The sequence below is a fragment of the Nerophis ophidion genome, linkage group LG06, assembly GCF_033978795.1.
Source record: "Nerophis ophidion isolate RoL-2023_Sa linkage group LG06, RoL_Noph_v1.0, whole genome shotgun sequence".
Lineage (NCBI taxonomy): Eukaryota > Metazoa > Chordata > Actinopteri > Syngnathiformes > Syngnathidae > Nerophis > Nerophis ophidion.
In genome coordinates, this window is record NC_084616.1 from 22159669 (window position 1) to 22178021 (window position 18353).

Here is an 18353-nt window from a genome sequence, read left to right on the forward strand (position 1 = left end):
GTATTATTTAATCTCACTAAAACACTAGCAAAGCAATAGAAAGATAAGGTATTTCCCAAAAATTATCCTAGTAAATGTGTCTAAAAACATCTGAATCCGTCCCAATGCAATCGCCTTTTTTTTTTTTTTTCTAGTCCTTTGCTATCAATATCATCATCCACGAATCTTTCATCCTCGCTCAAATTAATGGGGAAATTGTTGTTTTCTCGGTCGAAATAGCTCTTGCGGCTGGAGGCTCCCATTATAAACAATGTGAGGACGTGAGGAGTCCTCACCCTTGTGACGTCATCGTCTGCGACTTCCAGTAAAGGCAAGGCTTTTTTATCAGCACCAAAAGTTGCGAACTTTATCGTGGATATTCTCTACTAAATCCTTTCAGCAAAAATATGGCAATATCGCGAAATGATCAAGTATGACACATAGAATGGACCTGCTATCCCCGTTTAAATAAGAAAATCTCATTTCAGTAGGCCTTTAATTCCTAAGAAAAACAGCACAGGGTCCATCGTGTGGCGGTGTTTTGGCTTCAAGCGGGAAGATGTCGAACAAGTATGCGGCAAAAGCGTTGCTACAAAAAGTACCACCTACTGCTAATTTGTAGCATGATTTGAAAAGTCAGCCGCTAGAGAATGAAGAGTGCTTGAAACTCTGCATGTCAACATCTCCGTTCGGTGCCACACCCACTAAATGCCAAAGCAACCATTTCCAGATCAACATAGCATGAAAAAATTAGTCAACAACAGAAGGTGATAACGTCTGCAGGAACCTACCACATAGCGAAGGACATAATCCATTTGATTTCATATTATGCAGCTCATTTTCATTTAACATTTATTGAAATATCTTTTGTGACGTCATGCACAAAACTGCACTTTATTTGTTTTAAACTATTGCAATGGCATTCTGTACAAAAAAAGTGTTGTTTTGATATGTCATCTTAGTGTCATCATGCGCAAAAGTGCACTAATAGCTTGTTTTAAAATGTCTCTGACAATCTTGCACTTTTTGTTTTGAAATGACATGAATGTTTGTGCCACTGCTCAATAACTGTTTAATAAATATAGTTTTGGTAAATTGACTTAATTGTGGTTTCCCTCTCTGCATGAACGTTTAAAATGAGCATATATGAATGCAGTATGAACAAGAATGTTTTAATGTGTAGACACATAGAATCATCATACTGCTCTGATTTTATGCATCAGGTGTTAAATCAAGGCTAAGGCAAAATATTGAGATATATATCGTGTATGGTGACATGGCTTGAAAATATCGATATATTAATAAAAGGCCATATCGCCCAGCCCTATGATGTCAGGGTTTCCCACACATTCATTTATTTGTGGCGGCCCGCCAACAATAGAATTACGGCCGCCACAAAAAAATAATAATAATAATAAATAGATAAAAATCCTTTTTTTTTTACGGCTTTTGACTCGCTCGACCGCTCATAAAAGCAATGGGACTCTGTCTGTGAATGGAGCTTGTAGTTACATATGATATAAATATGTAAATATTATATAAATATGTATATAAATATGTACATAAAGTGTTGTAATTATATTCGAACTCCTCGTTCTTCTTGGTCATCGCCGCCGCTGCCTCTCCCCCCCGCCGCCTGACCACACCACCACAAATAAATGCCTGACCTGTGGGAAACACTGGATGTGCATTTAATTTAAAAAAAGAATGAATGTTTTGGCATTATTTACCTTCAATATTCTTTGAGACAATAAAGGGTGTTTTATTCGGATACTCGACTAATCGAACAAACTAATCAATATACTTAAATGTATGTAAATTGCAGCCCTGGTGCGGGATACAAAACATTGCTGTCCCACGAACATTCAGTAAAGAAGGCCTTGTATGAGCGCAACAAATACAAATTTTTTTGCAAATGCTTGATAGTTCATTAATGATGTCCCACCTCTCAGATACTTCAACAGTGGCAGCGCCCCTTTAGAATGTGACAAGGAGTTCTGGGACCTGAGGGACAGTGTGGTGCAGTGTGAGATTTTAATCCTCCGGCAGCTCAACTTCCACGTCTCTTTTGAACACCCACATAAGGTGCGTGCATGTGTGTGTGTATACGTGTGTGTGTGGGGGTGGGGTGGAGTGGGGGCATTTTGGAATGAGTAATCATGTCTCTAATAATTAGCTTCCAGCCTTGACGCTGAGACTTTGTCACGCTTGTTCCAGAATGTTTGTGTGCACACTCACAGTCAGGATAGAAGAACTATGACATAAATGTGTTTCCAACTTATTTCCTGTTCATTTATACAACCCATGGCTTTGCTGAAACATGAAGTTGGTGCAAGATTGGTGAAGAGTTGTGTTTGTCACTCGTTAAAGGTGCCATATGTAATAATGTGGCCAGAAATGGTACTGCAATCACAGTCAAAATTCTGTAGTCCCCACCCTCTCTCCTTAACTGAGGTTGCTAGATACGCAGCTGAATCCAGCTCAATCGACTTGGCTACTCCAAGGAACTTCAAACTTCCACTGGTTCTTACTAGGAGTTGAGGTGCTGGGATCATAATAGCTGAATAGAAAAGTGTTCTGTCAATAAAAAAATGTCCAACCAACACATTTATTTATATATATATATATATATATATATATATATATATATATATATATATATATATATATATATATATATAAACAGAAATTAGGCTATTTTCAGGAATAAGTACGCCATGCCTGCGTACAATATCACAACAAATGGTAATCATATGGTTTTTGTCAGTGCTATCAGAAAACTTAGACTAAAACAAACTATACTCTACAAACTATACAAACAATATACTCCTCTCTGAGCTGCAACCTTATCGTGGTAGAGGAGTTTGCGTGTCCCAATGATCCTAGGAGCTATGTTGTCTGGGGGCTTTATGCCCCCTGGTAGGGTCTCCCAAGGCAAACAGGTTCTAAGTGAGGGATCAGACAAAGAGCAGCTCGAAGACCTTTATGAAGAAGAAAAAGCATGGACCCAGATTTCCCTCGCCCGGACGCGGGTCACCGGGGCCCCCTTCTGGAGCCAGGCCCGGAGGTGGGGCACGATGGCGAGCGCCTAGTTGCCGGGCCTGTTCCCATGGGGCCCGGCCGGGCACAGCCCGAAGAGGCAACTTGGGTCACCCCTCCAATGGGCACACCACCCATAGCAGGGGCCATAGAGGTCGGGTGCAATGTGAGCTGGGCGGCAGCCGAAGGCAGGGCACTTCAACAGAGGCCCAGCAGCTATCTTCATGTTGGCTCCAGGCTTCAACAGAGGCCCAGCAGCTAACAGGTCGGCTCCAGGCTTCAACAGAGGCCCAGCAGCTATCTTCAGGTTGGCTCCAGGCTTCAACAGAGGCCCAGCAGCTAACAGGTCGGCTCCAGGCTTCAACAGAGGCCCAGCAGCTATCATCAGGCCGGCTCCAGGCTTCAACAGAGGCCCAGCAGCTAACAGGTCGGCTCCAGGCTTCAACAGAGGCCCAGCAGCTATCATCAGGTCGGCTCCAGGCTTCAACAGAGGCCCAGCAGCTATCATCAGGTCGGCTCCAGGCTTCAACAGAGGCCCAGCAGCTATCTTCAGGTTGGCTCCAGGCTTCAACAGAGAACCAGCAGCTAACAGGTCGGCTCCAGGCTTCAACAGAGGCCCAGCAGCTATCATCAGGCCGGCTCCAGGCTTCAACAGAGGCCCAGCAGCTAACAGGTCGGCTCCAGGCTTCAACAGAGGCCCAGCAGCTATCATCAGGTCGGCTCCAGGCTTCAACAGAGGCCCAGCAGCTAACAGGTCGGCTCCAGGCTTCAACAGAGGCCCAGCAGCTATCATCAGGTCGGCTCCAGGCTTCAACAGAGGCCCAGCAGCTATCTTCAGGTTGGCTCCAGGCTTCAACAGAGGCCCAGCAGCTATCATCAACAATGGCCACCAAAAGAGACATGGAAGAACTAAAGAAATCTAATGAGGAGCTACGGAAATCAGTGGAGTTTATGGCACACCAAATGGAAGCAATGACAAGTAAGCAAGACACTTTGATGGGCATGATGAAAGATATTAAGGAACTGAAGAAGCAAAATGAAGAAAAAGACAAAATGATTATGCAACTGCAAAGTAGATTATCTAATTTAGAACAGTATACTAGAATGAACGATGTCATTGTTACTGGTCTGCCAACGCGACCTGCGTCATTTGCTCTTGCAGGGAGGTCCGGGGTCCAGGGATCAGTGCCCAGGGACCAAGATTTGGACTCAGTGGAGCGGCAAGTGGTAAAATTCCTCCAAGAAAAGGGAATTAGCCTAAATGAGGAGAATATAGAAGCTTGTCGCCGTTTCCCTCAGAAAGATAAAAGCAAACCGGCAACCATCATTATGAGGTTTGCAAATAGAAAATTCAAAATCAGTCTTTTGCGACAAAGTAGGATGCTCAAGGGATCAAATGTTTATCTCAATGAACATTTAACCAAGAACAATGCTGATATTGCTAAAAGAGCTCGGTTCCTACGCAAAGAGGGAAAAATACAAGCAACATGGTCGTCCAACTGCAAAGTCTACATAAAGCTAAATGGTGCACCTGAGCAGGCACAAGTGCTAATGGTCACAAGCTTAAATGATTTGGAAAAATTTGCATAGACTGTGGTTTGCTGGTTTATATGTTTTTTGTGTTTTTAGGGTTGACATCTATTCTGCAAATCCTTACTAACTTCAAATGTCTATCAAACTTCCCAAAAAAGGACTCAAAATTGCCCACTTGAACATCTGTAGTCTGAAAAACAAGGCAATTGAGTTAGGTAAAATAATGTTTGATAATGATCTACATATAGTAGCAATTTCTGAAACTCATTTGGATGATTCAATTGACAATACTGAAATATTTATACAAGGTTACAATATAATTAGACTTGATAGAGACAGATACGGGGGAGAAGTAGCCTTTTATGTACAAGACCACATTCCAATAAAGCAAAGAGGAGATCTCAACTTGACAGATGTAGAGGCAATCTGGATCCAGGTTCACTTGCCACATCTAAAGCCATTACTAATCTGCTGCTGCTATAGACCACCTTCCTCTGATGCAGCACATCTTGAAAAGATATGTGCAATGCTTCAGAATGTTTCTGACACAAACAGAGAAATGTATTTCTTAGGAGACTTAAATATTGACTGGCTCTCAAAAAACTGCCCTATGAAAAGAAAGCTTGATGACACTGCCACTGTATGTAACCTAGCTCAAATGATAAATCTACCAACCAGAATAAATATGAACTATTCTGGTGTATTGTCTTCAACTTGCATTGATCATCTTTTTACAAATTCAGTAGATAAATGCTCAAAGGTTGTTTCAGTGCCAATTGGATTTAGTGATCATAACATGATTGCAATGGCAAGAAAAGTGAAAGTCCCCAAAGTTGGACCCACAATTATATACAAGAGACTCTACAAACATTTCAGTGATAATGCCTTTATTGAAGATGTACATAACATACAGTGGGACAGTGTATTTGAGTCAAAGCATACTGAAGCAGCTCTGCATGAATTCATGAAGTCATTTTCTTCTGTCTGTGATAAGCATGCACCCATCAAGAAACTCACCGTCAGATCTGTCAAAGCCCCTTGGCTTGACTGACCTGAGACACTTGATGAAAGATAGAGATAAATGGAAAAGAGTTGCTGTAGATTCAGGTAGCTCAGAGGACTGGCTAGCATATCGCTCTTTAAGAAACAAAGTGACCAAATTAAATAAACAGAAAAAAAGGGTGTACTACCAATCTAGAATTGAAGAAGTTAAACATGATGGCAAAAAACTTTGGAGTACTCTCAATCAAATCATGGGTAGAGATAAAAGGGGAAAAACACCAGCATTTATAGACTCAGGTGAAGGATTTATCACCAAGCCCAAAGAAATTGCTAATTACTTCAACAATTATTTCATAAGTAAAGTTGATACTATAAGAAATGGCATGCTGCCTGTAAGCGGTATTCTATCTGAGTCACTTATTAAAAATGATATCATGCAGGACAAAGAATGTACATTTGAATTCTCAGTCACCAATGTATTGGAAATTGAGAATCTATTGTCTGAATTGAAATCTGACAAACCTTGTGGTCATGATAATATAGATAGTAGACTTTTAAAGTTGTCAGCTGGAATAATAGCCAGTCCGATATGCTATATTTTTAACTTAAGTTTTAAAGAAGGAATCTATCCTCAAGTATGGAAGGTCGCAAGAGTGACTCCTCTACCAAAAAATAGGAAAGAAGCATTCACTGGATTAAATAGTAGGCCCATTAGCATTTTACCAGTATTAGGAAAATTAATGGAAACAATTATATTTAAGCAAATTCAAAAGTATTTCTCTATAAATAACATTCATTCAGACTTTCAACATGCATATAAAACTGGCTATTCAACATGCACAGCTCTCACACAAATAACAGATGACTGGCTAAAACAAATTGACAGTAAATTATTAGTTGGCACAGTGCTACTAGATTTTAGTGCAGCTTTTGATATTATTGATCATAAACTACTACTTTTAAAACTGTCTGCTTATGGTTTTAAACTCTCAGCGATTAACTGGATGAAAAGCTACCTAGTCAACAGACAGCAATGTGTCATGTTCAATGGAACCCTTTCAAATATTAAAACATTATATTGGGGTATTCCACAGGGAAGTTGCCTGGGACCTTTATTATACTCAATATTTGTAAATGATATGTCATGTATTTTAAAGAATAGTTGCTGTGCAATTTACGCAGATGACACAACAATATATGCACATGCAGATAATTGCACCGACCTGAGCACTATACTACAAGATGAGGTCATGCGGATTTCAAAATGGGTTACAGAAAATAAGATGAAACTTAATATTTCCAAAACAAAATGTCTTGTTATTTGCTCAAAACATGCTCATAGAAAGGAACGCATATTAAATGTTTCTCTGAACGGAGTTCATGTTGAACAAGTTAAAGAGGCCAGGTTGCTGGGAGTTACAATAGATGAAAGACTATCTTGGGCCACTCACATTAAAAACATAGTAACAAAAATGAGCAGAAGCATTTCAATCATAAGAAGAAGTGCCTATTTTTTAACTAACACATTTATGAAGCAAGTTATACAATCCCTTGTATTGTCACATATGGACTACTGCCCAGCAATCTGGTCTAATGCATCTAAACAAGATCTAAATAAAATCCAGTTTACCCAAAACAGAGCTGCCAGACTAGCTCTCCATTGCTCATTTAGGACTGGCATTGAGATCATGCATCATGAATTGTCATGGATGAAAGTTGATGAAAGACTGGCTTGTAGTTTGATTCTATTTTTAAAAAACATCTATACATACCATAAACCCTCATATCTGTATTCTCAGCTCTTGCTTGCCAGTGACAGTCACAACTACGGTACCAGGCTAGCCCAAAGAGGTGCTCTCACCCGTCTTAAACCCAAAAGTGATGTTTTGAAAAAGACTGTAATGTATCGGGCAATCACTTACTGGAACAGACTTCCACAATATCTGCTATCAATCACCAGCATAGTGGGCTTTAAGAATAAACTAAAAGGAGAAGTATTGCGTAAAGAGATTATTTTAGATTGTACCTAATGTCATGACTGTTTTTATTGACTATTGAGTATTTTATTGATTATGGGATAAGCAGCAGAAAATGGATGGATGATACTTTTTCGTCACTTATTGTTTGTCTTTGGTACACTATTTAGGCCATTGGTTCTTTGTTTTATTTTTGCAAAAATGTATACAGTATATCTATTTTTATATTGCTATTTTTATCTTTGGTATGAAAATTATTATGTAACAACATCTATTAGTATTTTTTGGTTCTTTGTTGTTGCTATTTTTGTATTATGACAATTTATTATTGGATCATGTTGTACTGCATTTTAATTGTTTGTACTGTGGTTGTGTGATGTTTTTTGCCTGGACCCCAGGAAGAATAGTCTCCACTGCGGTGTAGACTAATGGGGATCCTTAATAAACTAAACTAAACTAAACTAAACTTGGCGGTCCGATCCTCGGCTACAGAAGCTAGCTCTTGGGACGTGGAACGTCACGTCACTGGGGGGGAAAGAGCCTGAGCTAGTGCGCGAAGTCGAGAAATTCCGGCTGGATATAATCGGACTCACTTCGACGCACAGCAAGGGCTCTGGAACCACTTCTCTCGAGAGGGATTGGACCCTCTTCCACTCTGGCGTTGCCGGCAGTGAGAGGCGACGGGCTGGGGTGGCAATTCTTGTTTCTCCCCGGCTCAAAGCCTGTACGTTGGAGTTCAACCCGGTGGACGAAAGGGTAGCCTCCCTCCGCCTTCGGGTGGGGGGACGGGTCCTGACTGTTGTTTGTGCTTACGCACCAAACAGCAGTTCAGACTACCCACCCTTTTTGGGAACACTCGAGGGAGTACTGGAAAGTGCTCCTCCGGGTGATTCCCTTGTCCTACTGGGAGACTTCAACGCTCACGTTGGCAACGACAGTGAAACCTGGAGAGGCGTGATTGGGAAGAATGGCCGCCCGGATCTGAACCCGAGTGGTGTTTTGTTATTGGACTTTTGTGCTCGTCACAGTTTGTCCATAACAAACACCATGTTCAAACATAAAGGTGTCCATATGTGCACTTGGCACCAGGACACCCTAGGCCGCAGTTCCATGATCGACTTTGTAGTTGTGTCATTGGATTTGCGGCCTTATGTTTTGGACACTCGGGTGAAGAGAGGGGCGGAGCTTTCTACCGATCACCACCTGGTGGGGAGTTGGCTGCGATGGTAGGGGAGGATGCCGGACAGACCTGGCAGGCCCAAACGCATTGTGAGGGTCTGCTGGGAACGTCTGGCAGAGTCTCCTGTCAGACAAAGTTTCAATTCCCACCTCCGGAAGAACTTTGAACATGTCACGAGGGAGGCACTGAATATTGAGTCCGAGTGGACCATGTTCCGCACCTCTATTGTCGAGGCGGAAGATCGGAGCTGTGGCCGCAAGGTAGTTGGTGCCTGTCGGGGCGGAAATCCTAAAACCCCTTGGTGGACACCAGCGGTGAGGGATGCCGTCAAGCTGAAGGAGGAGTCCTATCGGGTCCTTTTGGCTCATAGGACTCCGAAGGCAGTGGACAGGCCAAGCGGTGTGCAGCTTCAGCGGTCGCGGAGGCAAAAACTCGGACATGGGAGGAGTTCGGGGAAGCCATGGAAAACGACTTCCGGACGGCTTCGAAGCGATTCTGGACCACCGTCCGCCGCCTCAGGAAGGGGAAGCAGTGCACTATCAACACCGTGTATGGTGCGGATGGTGTTCTGCTGACCTCAACTGCGGATGTTGTGGAGAGGTGGAAGGAATACTTCGAAGACCTCCTCAATCCCACCAACACGTCTTCCTATGAGGAAGCAGTGCCTGGGGAATCTGTGGTGGACTCTCCTATTTCTGGGGCTGAGGTCGCTGAGGTAGTTAAAAAGCTCCTCGGTGGCAAGGCCCCAGGGGTGGATGAGGCCCGCCCGGAGTTCCTTAAGGCTCTGGATGCTGTGGGGCTGTCTTGGTTGACAAGACTTTGCAGCATCGCGTGGACATCGGGGGCGGTACCTCTGGATTGGCAGACCGGGGTGGTGGTTCCTCTCTTTAAGAAGGGGGACCGGAGGGTGTGTTCCAACTATCGTGGGATCACACTCCTCAGCCTTCCCGGTAAGGTTTATTCAGGTGTACTGGAGAGGAGGCTACGCCGGATAGTCGAACCTCGGATTCAGGAGGAACAGTGTGGTTTTCGTCCTGGTCGTGGAACTGTGGACCAGCTCTATACTCTCGGCAGGGTTCTTGAGGGTGCATGGGAGTTTGCCCAACCAGTCTACATGTGCTTTGTGGACTTGGAGAAGGCATTCGACCGTGTCCCTCGGGAAGTCCTGTGGGGAGTGCTCAGAGAGTATGGGGTATCGGACTGTCTTATTGTGGCGGTCCGCTCCCTGTGCGATCAGTGCCAGAGCTTGGTCCGCATTGCCGGCAGTAAGTCGAACACATTTCCAGTGAGGGTTGGACTCCGCCAAGGCTGTCCTTTGTCACCGATTCTGTTCATAACTTTTATGGACATAATTTCTAGGCGCAGTCAAGGCGTTGAGGGGTTCCGGTTTGGTGACCGCAGGATTAGGTCTCTGCTTTTTGCAGATGATGTGGTCCTGATGGCTTCATCTGACCGGGATCTTCAGCTCTCACTGGATCGGTTTGCAGCCGAGTGTGAAGCGACCGGAATGAGAATCAGCACCTCCAAGTCAGAGTCCATGGTTCTCGCCCGGAAAAGGGTGGAATGCCATCTCCGGGTTGGGGAGGAGACCCTGCCCCAAGTGGAGGAGTTCAAGTACCTAGGAGTCTTGTTCACGAGTGAGGGAAGAGTGGATCGTGAGATCGACAGGCGGATCGGTGCGGCGTCTTCAGTAATGCGGACGTTGTACCGATCTGTTGTGGTGAAGAAGGAGCAGAGCCGGAAGGCAAAGCTCTCAATTTACCGGTCGATCTCCCTTAGAGATAGGGTGAGAAGCTCTGCCATCCGGGAGGGACTCAAAGTAAAGCCGCTGCTCCTCCACATCGAGAGGAGCCAGATGAGGTGGTTCGGGCATCTGGTCAGGATGCCACCCGAACGCCTCCCTAGGGAGGTGTTTAGGGCACGTCCAACCGGTAGGAGGCCACGGGGAAGACCCAGGACACGTTGGGAAGACTATGTCTCCCGGCTGGCCTGGGAACGCCTCGGGATCCCCCGGGAAGAGCTAGACGAAGTGGTTGGGGAGAGGGAAGTCTGGGTTTCCCTGCTTAGGCTGTTGCCCCCGCGACCCGACCTCGGATAAGCGGAAGATGGATATATAAATATATATATATATATATATATATATATATATATATATATATATATATATATAAAATGGGTATTTCTGTCTGTCATTCCGTCGTACATTTTTCTTCCTTTTACGGAAGGTTTTTTGTAGAGAATAAATGATGAAAAAAACACCGATGTGAAAGGTTTAAAAGAGGAGAAAACACAAACAAAAAGAAAATTAAATTTTGAAACATAGTTTATCTTCAATTTCGACTCTTTAAAATTCATAATTCAACCGAAAAAAAATATTTGAAAAGCTAGCTAATTTGAATCTTTAAAAAAAGAATTTGTGGAACAATCATTAGTAATTTTTCCTGATTAAGATAATTTTAGAATTTTGATGACATGTTTTAAATAGGTTAAATTCCAATCTGCATTTTGTTAGAATATGTAACACATTGGACCACTCTATATATCCAACAAAGACAAATCATTATTTCTTCTAGATTTTCCAGAACAAAAATTTTAAAAGAAATTCAAAAGACTTTGAAATAAGATTTAAATTTGATTCTAAAGATTTTCTAGATTTGCCACAATATTTTTTTTGAATTTTAATAATAAGTTTGAAGAAGTATTTCACAAATATTCTTCGTCGAAAAAACAGAAGCTAAAATGAAGAATTAACTTAAAATGTATTTATTATTCTTTACAATAAAAAAAAATCAATTTACTTGAACATTGATTTAAATTGTCAGGAAAGAAGAGGAAGGAATTTAAAAGGTAAAAAGTTATATGTGTTTAAAAATCCTAAAATCATGTTTAAGGTTGTATTTTTTTCTCCAAAATTGTCTTTCTGAAAGTTATAAGGAGCAAAGTAAAAAAAAAAATAATTTATTTAAACAGGTGAAGACCAAGTCTTTAAAATATTTTCTTGGATTTTCAAATTCTATTTGAGTTTAGTCTCTCTAGAATTAAAAATGTGGAGCAAAGTGAGACCAGCTTGCTAGTAAATAAATACAATTTAAAAAATAGAGGCAGCTCACACTGGTAAGTGCTGCTATTTGAGCTATTTTTAGAACAGGCCGGCGGGCTACTAATCTGGTCCTTATGGGCTACCTGGTGCCCGCGGGTTCCGCGTTGGTGACCCCTGGCCTATAGGCTACTGTTTCAAACGTTTCAGATTGCCATATAGCTTGGTACATGTAGTCCAAAATATGCAAACATGAATGAGGAATAATTTTTTCGTGTGATTTGGCTGTCTTCATACGTTTCACATTGTCATAATGACAGCCGTGCTTATGTTGGAACCCATTTCCTCAGTGTATCAGCATATTGAGAACAAAATAGGCACTGACACTACCCATATCCACATAGGTTTTATTTGTTGAAAATATATTTTGCCCTGTCAGTTCGACTACACATCAACAAACAGGCTAACAGGAATATATATTTCCCCTATTAGCATAGATGTCAATGTGTCATTGACCGGGCTAGCATGCTAAGCACCATCAAAACTAAGCATTTGTTGCACAAACATACCAACTATGTTAGACAAGATCATAGACTGTATTGGACAATATAGTTTACATACGAAATGTCCATTTCCATTTATTACAAGTAATAGGGAAACGTAAATGCCCGACTTACCTATCAAGGAGGAAATTGGCAAGTTTGGCGTCAGATGAAAAAATCTTCTCCGCCTTCAATCGTCTCCATCTGTCAAAGGCATCCCGATACAAATCCTTGTTTTGTTCCTGGCTTTGTCATTAATACATTGAGAATCGTAACAACGCCTTTTAGATTTTCCAAGGTCTGACATGTTTAGTAACTTTACCAGTGGCAGGAGCTCGAGGAAGAGGGCGGTACGTAACCTTCGATGTGAGACACACATAGACTTTCTAATTGGTCAAACGGTGGAGGGCGGGGCATCCAAATGTAAACAAAACATTTTAAGGGGCTGTAAATCTAATTTTGAAATGAGCAAATCTTGGCTGAACTACTGTTTTCAATTATAAAGGTATTCGAAAATAACATGATTTATTAATGTCTTTGCCATTTAATGATGACTTGACATGAAATGATTACATATGGCTGCTTTAAGTCTATGCTTTACACACTGCAAGCTCTTTTAAAAGTCAGAGGTGGTGCAATAAACTACTCGTTGTTTGTTTGACTGTTTGTTTTTCATGATTCCCTCATTTTTTTCCTCAGGATTGAGTGATTCCATATTTGTTTCACTCTGCTTGATCTAAAAATGAAACTGACCACCACAATTTGTTCTCGATGTCTTTTAGTGTTTCATAAGACCAGAAAGTTGCCATTTGAAATTACTTTAGTTTGTCATGTCTGTTATCTGCTTTTTTTCCACCAAAGTTGAACTATATGAACATCCGATTCCATTGGTTAAATATGCACTACATATAGCGGCTCTTCTGTCCCCCCAGTATCTACTCCACTACCTGTTGTCCGTGAAGTCGCTGGTGAACCGCCATGCTTGGTGTCGATGCCCGGTGGCTGAGACTTCCTGGGCTCTGCTGAGAGACTGCTACCACGGAGCCATGTGTATCCGCCACACACCCCAGCACATCGCCATAGCAACACTGTACTTGGCCCTAAACAGCTACGGGGTGGAGCTGCCTGTCGGGGAAAAACCGTGGTGGCAGGTGTGTGTTTATGTACTTTTACGTTGTCCTATTGTACATGCAAAATGATTTGTCTGGAAACCTAAATACAAATCCATACATTAGCCGCACCTTTGTATAAGCCGCAGGGTTCAAAGCTTGGGAAACAAATAGCAAGTAGTAGTCCAGAAAAAATTTAGCTTTTCAGCGTGTAACCCGCCTTCCGCCCGATTGTAGCTGAGATAAGCACCAGCGCCCCCCGCCACCTCAAAGGGAATAAGCTGCAGAAAATGGATGGATGGATGTTTATTAAACTCCGGGAATCATTCTGGGCACAGGAGGACTTTTGAGGACAAAAGCCAAAGGATTTAAAAGAGTAGTAGATAGTCGTTTTTACTCAGTTTAGTTATTGTGTACTATTTCTTTGTTATGATCAAACAATTATATGGAATAAAAGAGAGAATAAGGAAGTCGTTAAAACATTGTGTTCATATTGTTACACTGTCAATAGTGCCAGGTTCAAACATCGATGACATCTATTAAACAGGACAAGAAGCAAAGAATCAAACAGAGACAGAATTGAATTTTGCTCAATTGAGGAGAAACCTGTCGACCTGTAACCTCTTACAGCGTCTCCCACGCTCTGGAAAAAGATTGCACGCCTCCTTTTTTTTGGACCTTCCCTGACCACATGCTGTTTCTAAGGGATGAGGGTCATACATAGTTCACAGAAAAGGTTGGAAACAGTTCACAAAAAAGGTCGGTTCAAAAAAGTGGTCGTAAAAGAGTGCCAAAAGTGGTTCGTAAAACAGTACAAAAAAGGGGTTCCAAAAGAGGTCATCTGGAACTTGGGCAGATCCTGCCTTCTCTCCGCTTTGTAGTCCTTGGGTTAAAACAATATATTTTTGTTGATTATAATACATAAAAAAAAACAGGAACACCTTCATGTTTCTTCCCCCTTACCCAGTGGAGTTTTACGAGCCTTACTCTTGGTAGGTTCAACGACAGCTTTTGCTTCTCACCGGGCTCTCAATGTAACCCAAAGTTTATGTGATAACTTAGAAACAATTATTTTCACAAATAGTAGTCACCATAAATACATTAAGACAGTTACAGTTCATTCATGTTAGCGTTATCACAATCAAAACCCTGATCAGAACACCGCTAATGATTACAACAATTTTAGGATATCTGTATTACATGTATGCTAGCATGGCTTGCAGGGCATGTTCATCAATGTAATGTACAGTCAGGTAGACAAAATGTCTAGTGGGATACATCGTGGTCGACCATGCATTTCTATTTTTTTTTAATAATCTTTGCTTCCTTTAGTAGCAAAATATGTGGTATAACATAAAAAATGTTTTCTTTTACGCGCTGTAAGTCAGGGGTGTCCAAACTATGGCCCGCGGGCCATGTGCGCCCCGCTACCTTTTCCAATTTGGCCCGCAAGATGTCATGAGTTTGGTAAGGAATCCAGCCGCAGAGAGATTTCAATTCATTTTAAGTCGATCTGTCAGCTGCTACGTTGTTGCCCCCCTTGTGGACAAAATGAGTAATTCAGGTCTATGACCATTTTTCATGGTTTGAATAAAACCTAACACAAAATTAACTTATATGACCCAATACAAACAACCTTCCCTAGTCATGGTGCACAAAAAACATTTCAACCAACACAAAATGCCAAAAGACCTGGTTACACATAACACAATGTAGCACAATTTGTGGACATTATAAAAAAAACGTCCATGCACCATAAAACATTTCAGATTTATACCCATTTAAATCCATTACAAAGCATGATTGGAAAACTGAAAAACCCTATCTCCACATTTATCCATGTTTGGCAGATTTTAGCTGCTTGATTTTTCTGATTGTTTACAAAACTTTAAGGAAGTTGTCACGGAAGTAAACCAGGTTGGAGTCCAACTTTCACATACTCTTTATATCCAATTATGTTAATAATTAATTATGAGGCGGCGACTTGTCCAGGGTGTACTTTGCCTCCCGGCCAAACTTAGCTGAGATAGACTCCAGCAACCCCAAAGGGACAAGCGTTAGAAAATGAATGGATGGATGGATGGAATTATATATCCCTCATACACATACAGTCGGGCAAAAAAGTATTTAGTCAGCCACCGATTGTGCAAGTTCTCTCACTTAAAATGATGACAGAGGTCTGTAATTTTCATCATAGGAACACTTCAACTGTGAGAGACAGAATGTGAAAAAAAAGCCAGGAATTCAAATTGTAGGAATTTTAAAGAATTTATTTGTAAATTATGGTGGAAAATAAGTATTTGGTCAACCATTCAAAGCTCTCACTGATGGAAGGAGATCTTGGCTCAAAATCTCACGATACATGGCCCCATTCATTCTTTCCTTAGCACGGATCAATCGTCCTGTTCCCTTAGCAGAAAAACTGCCCCAAAGCATGATGTTTCCACCCCCATGCTTCACAGTAGGTATGGTGTTCTTGGGATGCAACTCAGTATTCTTCTTCCTCCAAACACTACAAGTTGAGTTTATACCAAAAAGGATACATGGATGATACAGCAGAGGATTGGGAGAATGTCATGTGGTCAGATGAAACAAAAATAGAACTTTTTGGTATAAACTCAACTCGTCGTGTTTGGAGGAAGAAGAATACTGAATTGCATCCCAAGAACACCATACCTACTGTGAAGAATGGGGGTGGAAACATCATGCTTTGGGGCTGTTTTTCTGCTAAGGGGACAGGACGATTGATCCGTGTTAAGGAAAGAATGAATGGGGCCATGTATCGTGAGATTTTGAGCCAAAACCTCCTTCCATCAGTGAGAGGTTTGAATGGTTGACCAAATATTTATTTTCCACCATAATTTACAAATAAATTCTTTAAAATTCCTACAATGTGAATTCCTGGATTTGTTTTTCACATTCTGTCTCTCACAGTTGAAGTGTACCTATGATGAAAATTACAGACCTCTGTCATCATTTTAAGTGGGAGAACTTGCACAATCGGTGGCTGACTAAATACTTTTTTGCCCCACTGTATGTAGGCTAGAAATGATTGCAGGTGCCTTTAAGAAGTATTACCATCTCCCTGTGCAGCGCCAGTTAGTCTTCAAAGTCTTGTGGTAATGGCAGGGCGGTGCACTTGACGTTTTTTGCACCGTCCCAACAATTTCACTAATGATGTCTCTTGTTGAAACTCTGCTTTGCGAGACAGTCCATTGAAATGCAAATGCTAAAACAAAATTCAGGATTTGTTCGGGTTGCCAGCTTCAACACTTGAGGCATCGCGTTCTCGGTCGCTTGAAGTCCACTGTTTGAGCCCAGTGTGTATGTGTGTGTGTGTCTGTGTGTGGCATGCAGGTGCTTTGCGAGGACGTGACCAAAGCGGACATAGACGCTGTGATCTCGGACCTTCTACAACTGTACGACATGGAGGCCAAGTGTATCTGAGGACACTGCCGTCAGACTCGCACACACAGGCAGGCCACAAGTTAGATGACTCAGCTGCGTGTTTGTCACTGCAAGTGTGTCATTTCTGTGTGTGTGTGTGTGTGTGTGTGTGTGTGTGTGTGTGTGTGTGTGTGTGTGTGTGTGTGTGTGTGTGTGTGTGTGCGTGTGCGTGTGCGTGCGTGCACGCGTGTGCGTGTGTGTGTGTTTGAGAGCTGAAACAACTGCACTACCTAAGCTCAACACCCTGGGGAGACATTTCGTCATCCCCAGCTTCCTGGTTGCAGATCACTGGTTGATTGGTCATGATCATTTGCAGCAAGCAAACAACTGGCCATGTGTTTCATTCCAAAGATAATGCGATCTGTGGATTGAATTAGCCAGTTAAACAAAAATAAAAATCCTCCACTTGTTGAGAGCCATGTTGCTGTCTTTATGTATGTCTTGATATGTTTTAGTTTTTACAAACCAAAAGTTACACAACTATGTCTCTGCTTTATAAAGTAATTTTCTTCAAACTACACTTTGAAAGAGTCTGATAACAATGTATCAAAGTATCTGATATTTTCAAATGTATTACTTAGCTGGATTTCCAGATTAAAGGGGAACATTATCACAATTTCAGAAAGCTTAAAAACCAATAAAAATCAGTTCCCCGTGGCTTATTTTATTTTCTGAAGTTTTTTTCAAAATTTTACCCATCATGGAATATCCCCAAAAAAGGCTTTAAAGTGCCTGATTTTCGTTATGTGTGAAGCCACCGTCCATTTTCCTGTGACGTCACATAGTGATGCCAATACAAACAACATGGCTGATAGCACAGCAAGATATAACGACATTAGCTCGGATTCAGACTCTGATTTCAGCGGCTTAAGCGATTCAACAGATTACGCATTTATTGAAACGGATGGTTGGAGTATGGAGGCAGATAGCGAAAACGAAATTGAAGAAGAAACTGAAGCTATTGAGCGAATAGCTATTGACGCTATTCGGCGATCGCCTTCGAACCAACGATTGAGTGTCGCAGGATATCCATACATCCCTCTGCCATGTCTGCCTTAGCATCGCCGGGAAAATGTGCAGACCAAACGATCCGGACTTTCGCATCTTGTGACACTGGAGCAACTTAAATCAGTCGATTGGTAAGTGTTTGTTTGGCATTAAATGTGGGTGGAGTGAAAAGCTGGATGCAAATATAGCTACAAATGTACATACAGCTAGCCTTAATAGCATGTTAGCATTGATTAGCTGGCAGTCATGCCGTTACCAAATATGTCTGATTAGCACATAAGTCAATAACATCAACAAAACTCACCTTTGTGATTCAGTTGACTTTATCGTTGGAAATGCATCTGCAGGATATCCATACATCTCTGTGCCATGACTGCCTTAGCATCGCCGGTAAAATGTGCAGACCAAACGATAGGGACTTTCGCATCTTGTGACACTGGGGCAACTTAAATCCGTCGATTGGTAAGTGTTTGTTTGGCATTAAATGTGGGTGGAGGGAAA

The 18353-nt window shown here is 41.8% G+C and overlaps 1 protein-coding gene across 1 annotated transcript in view; it reads left to right on the top strand.

Moving 5' to 3' along the window:
* The window catches only part of ccnq (cyclin Q), a 22655-nt gene extending 5392 nt beyond the window's left edge, over positions 1-17263 (top strand). Inside the window, exons 3-5 of the mRNA XM_061903088.1 lie at positions 1932-2064; positions 13221-13439; positions 16755-17263. Of these exons, the coding sequence (XP_061759072.1) occupies positions 1932-2064; positions 13221-13439; positions 16755-16844 (442 nt within the window). The 3' untranslated portion in view covers positions 16845-17263. The remainder of the gene's footprint in view (positions 1-1931; positions 2065-13220; positions 13440-16754) is intronic.
* Positions 17264-18353: the final 1090 nt, after the last annotated feature.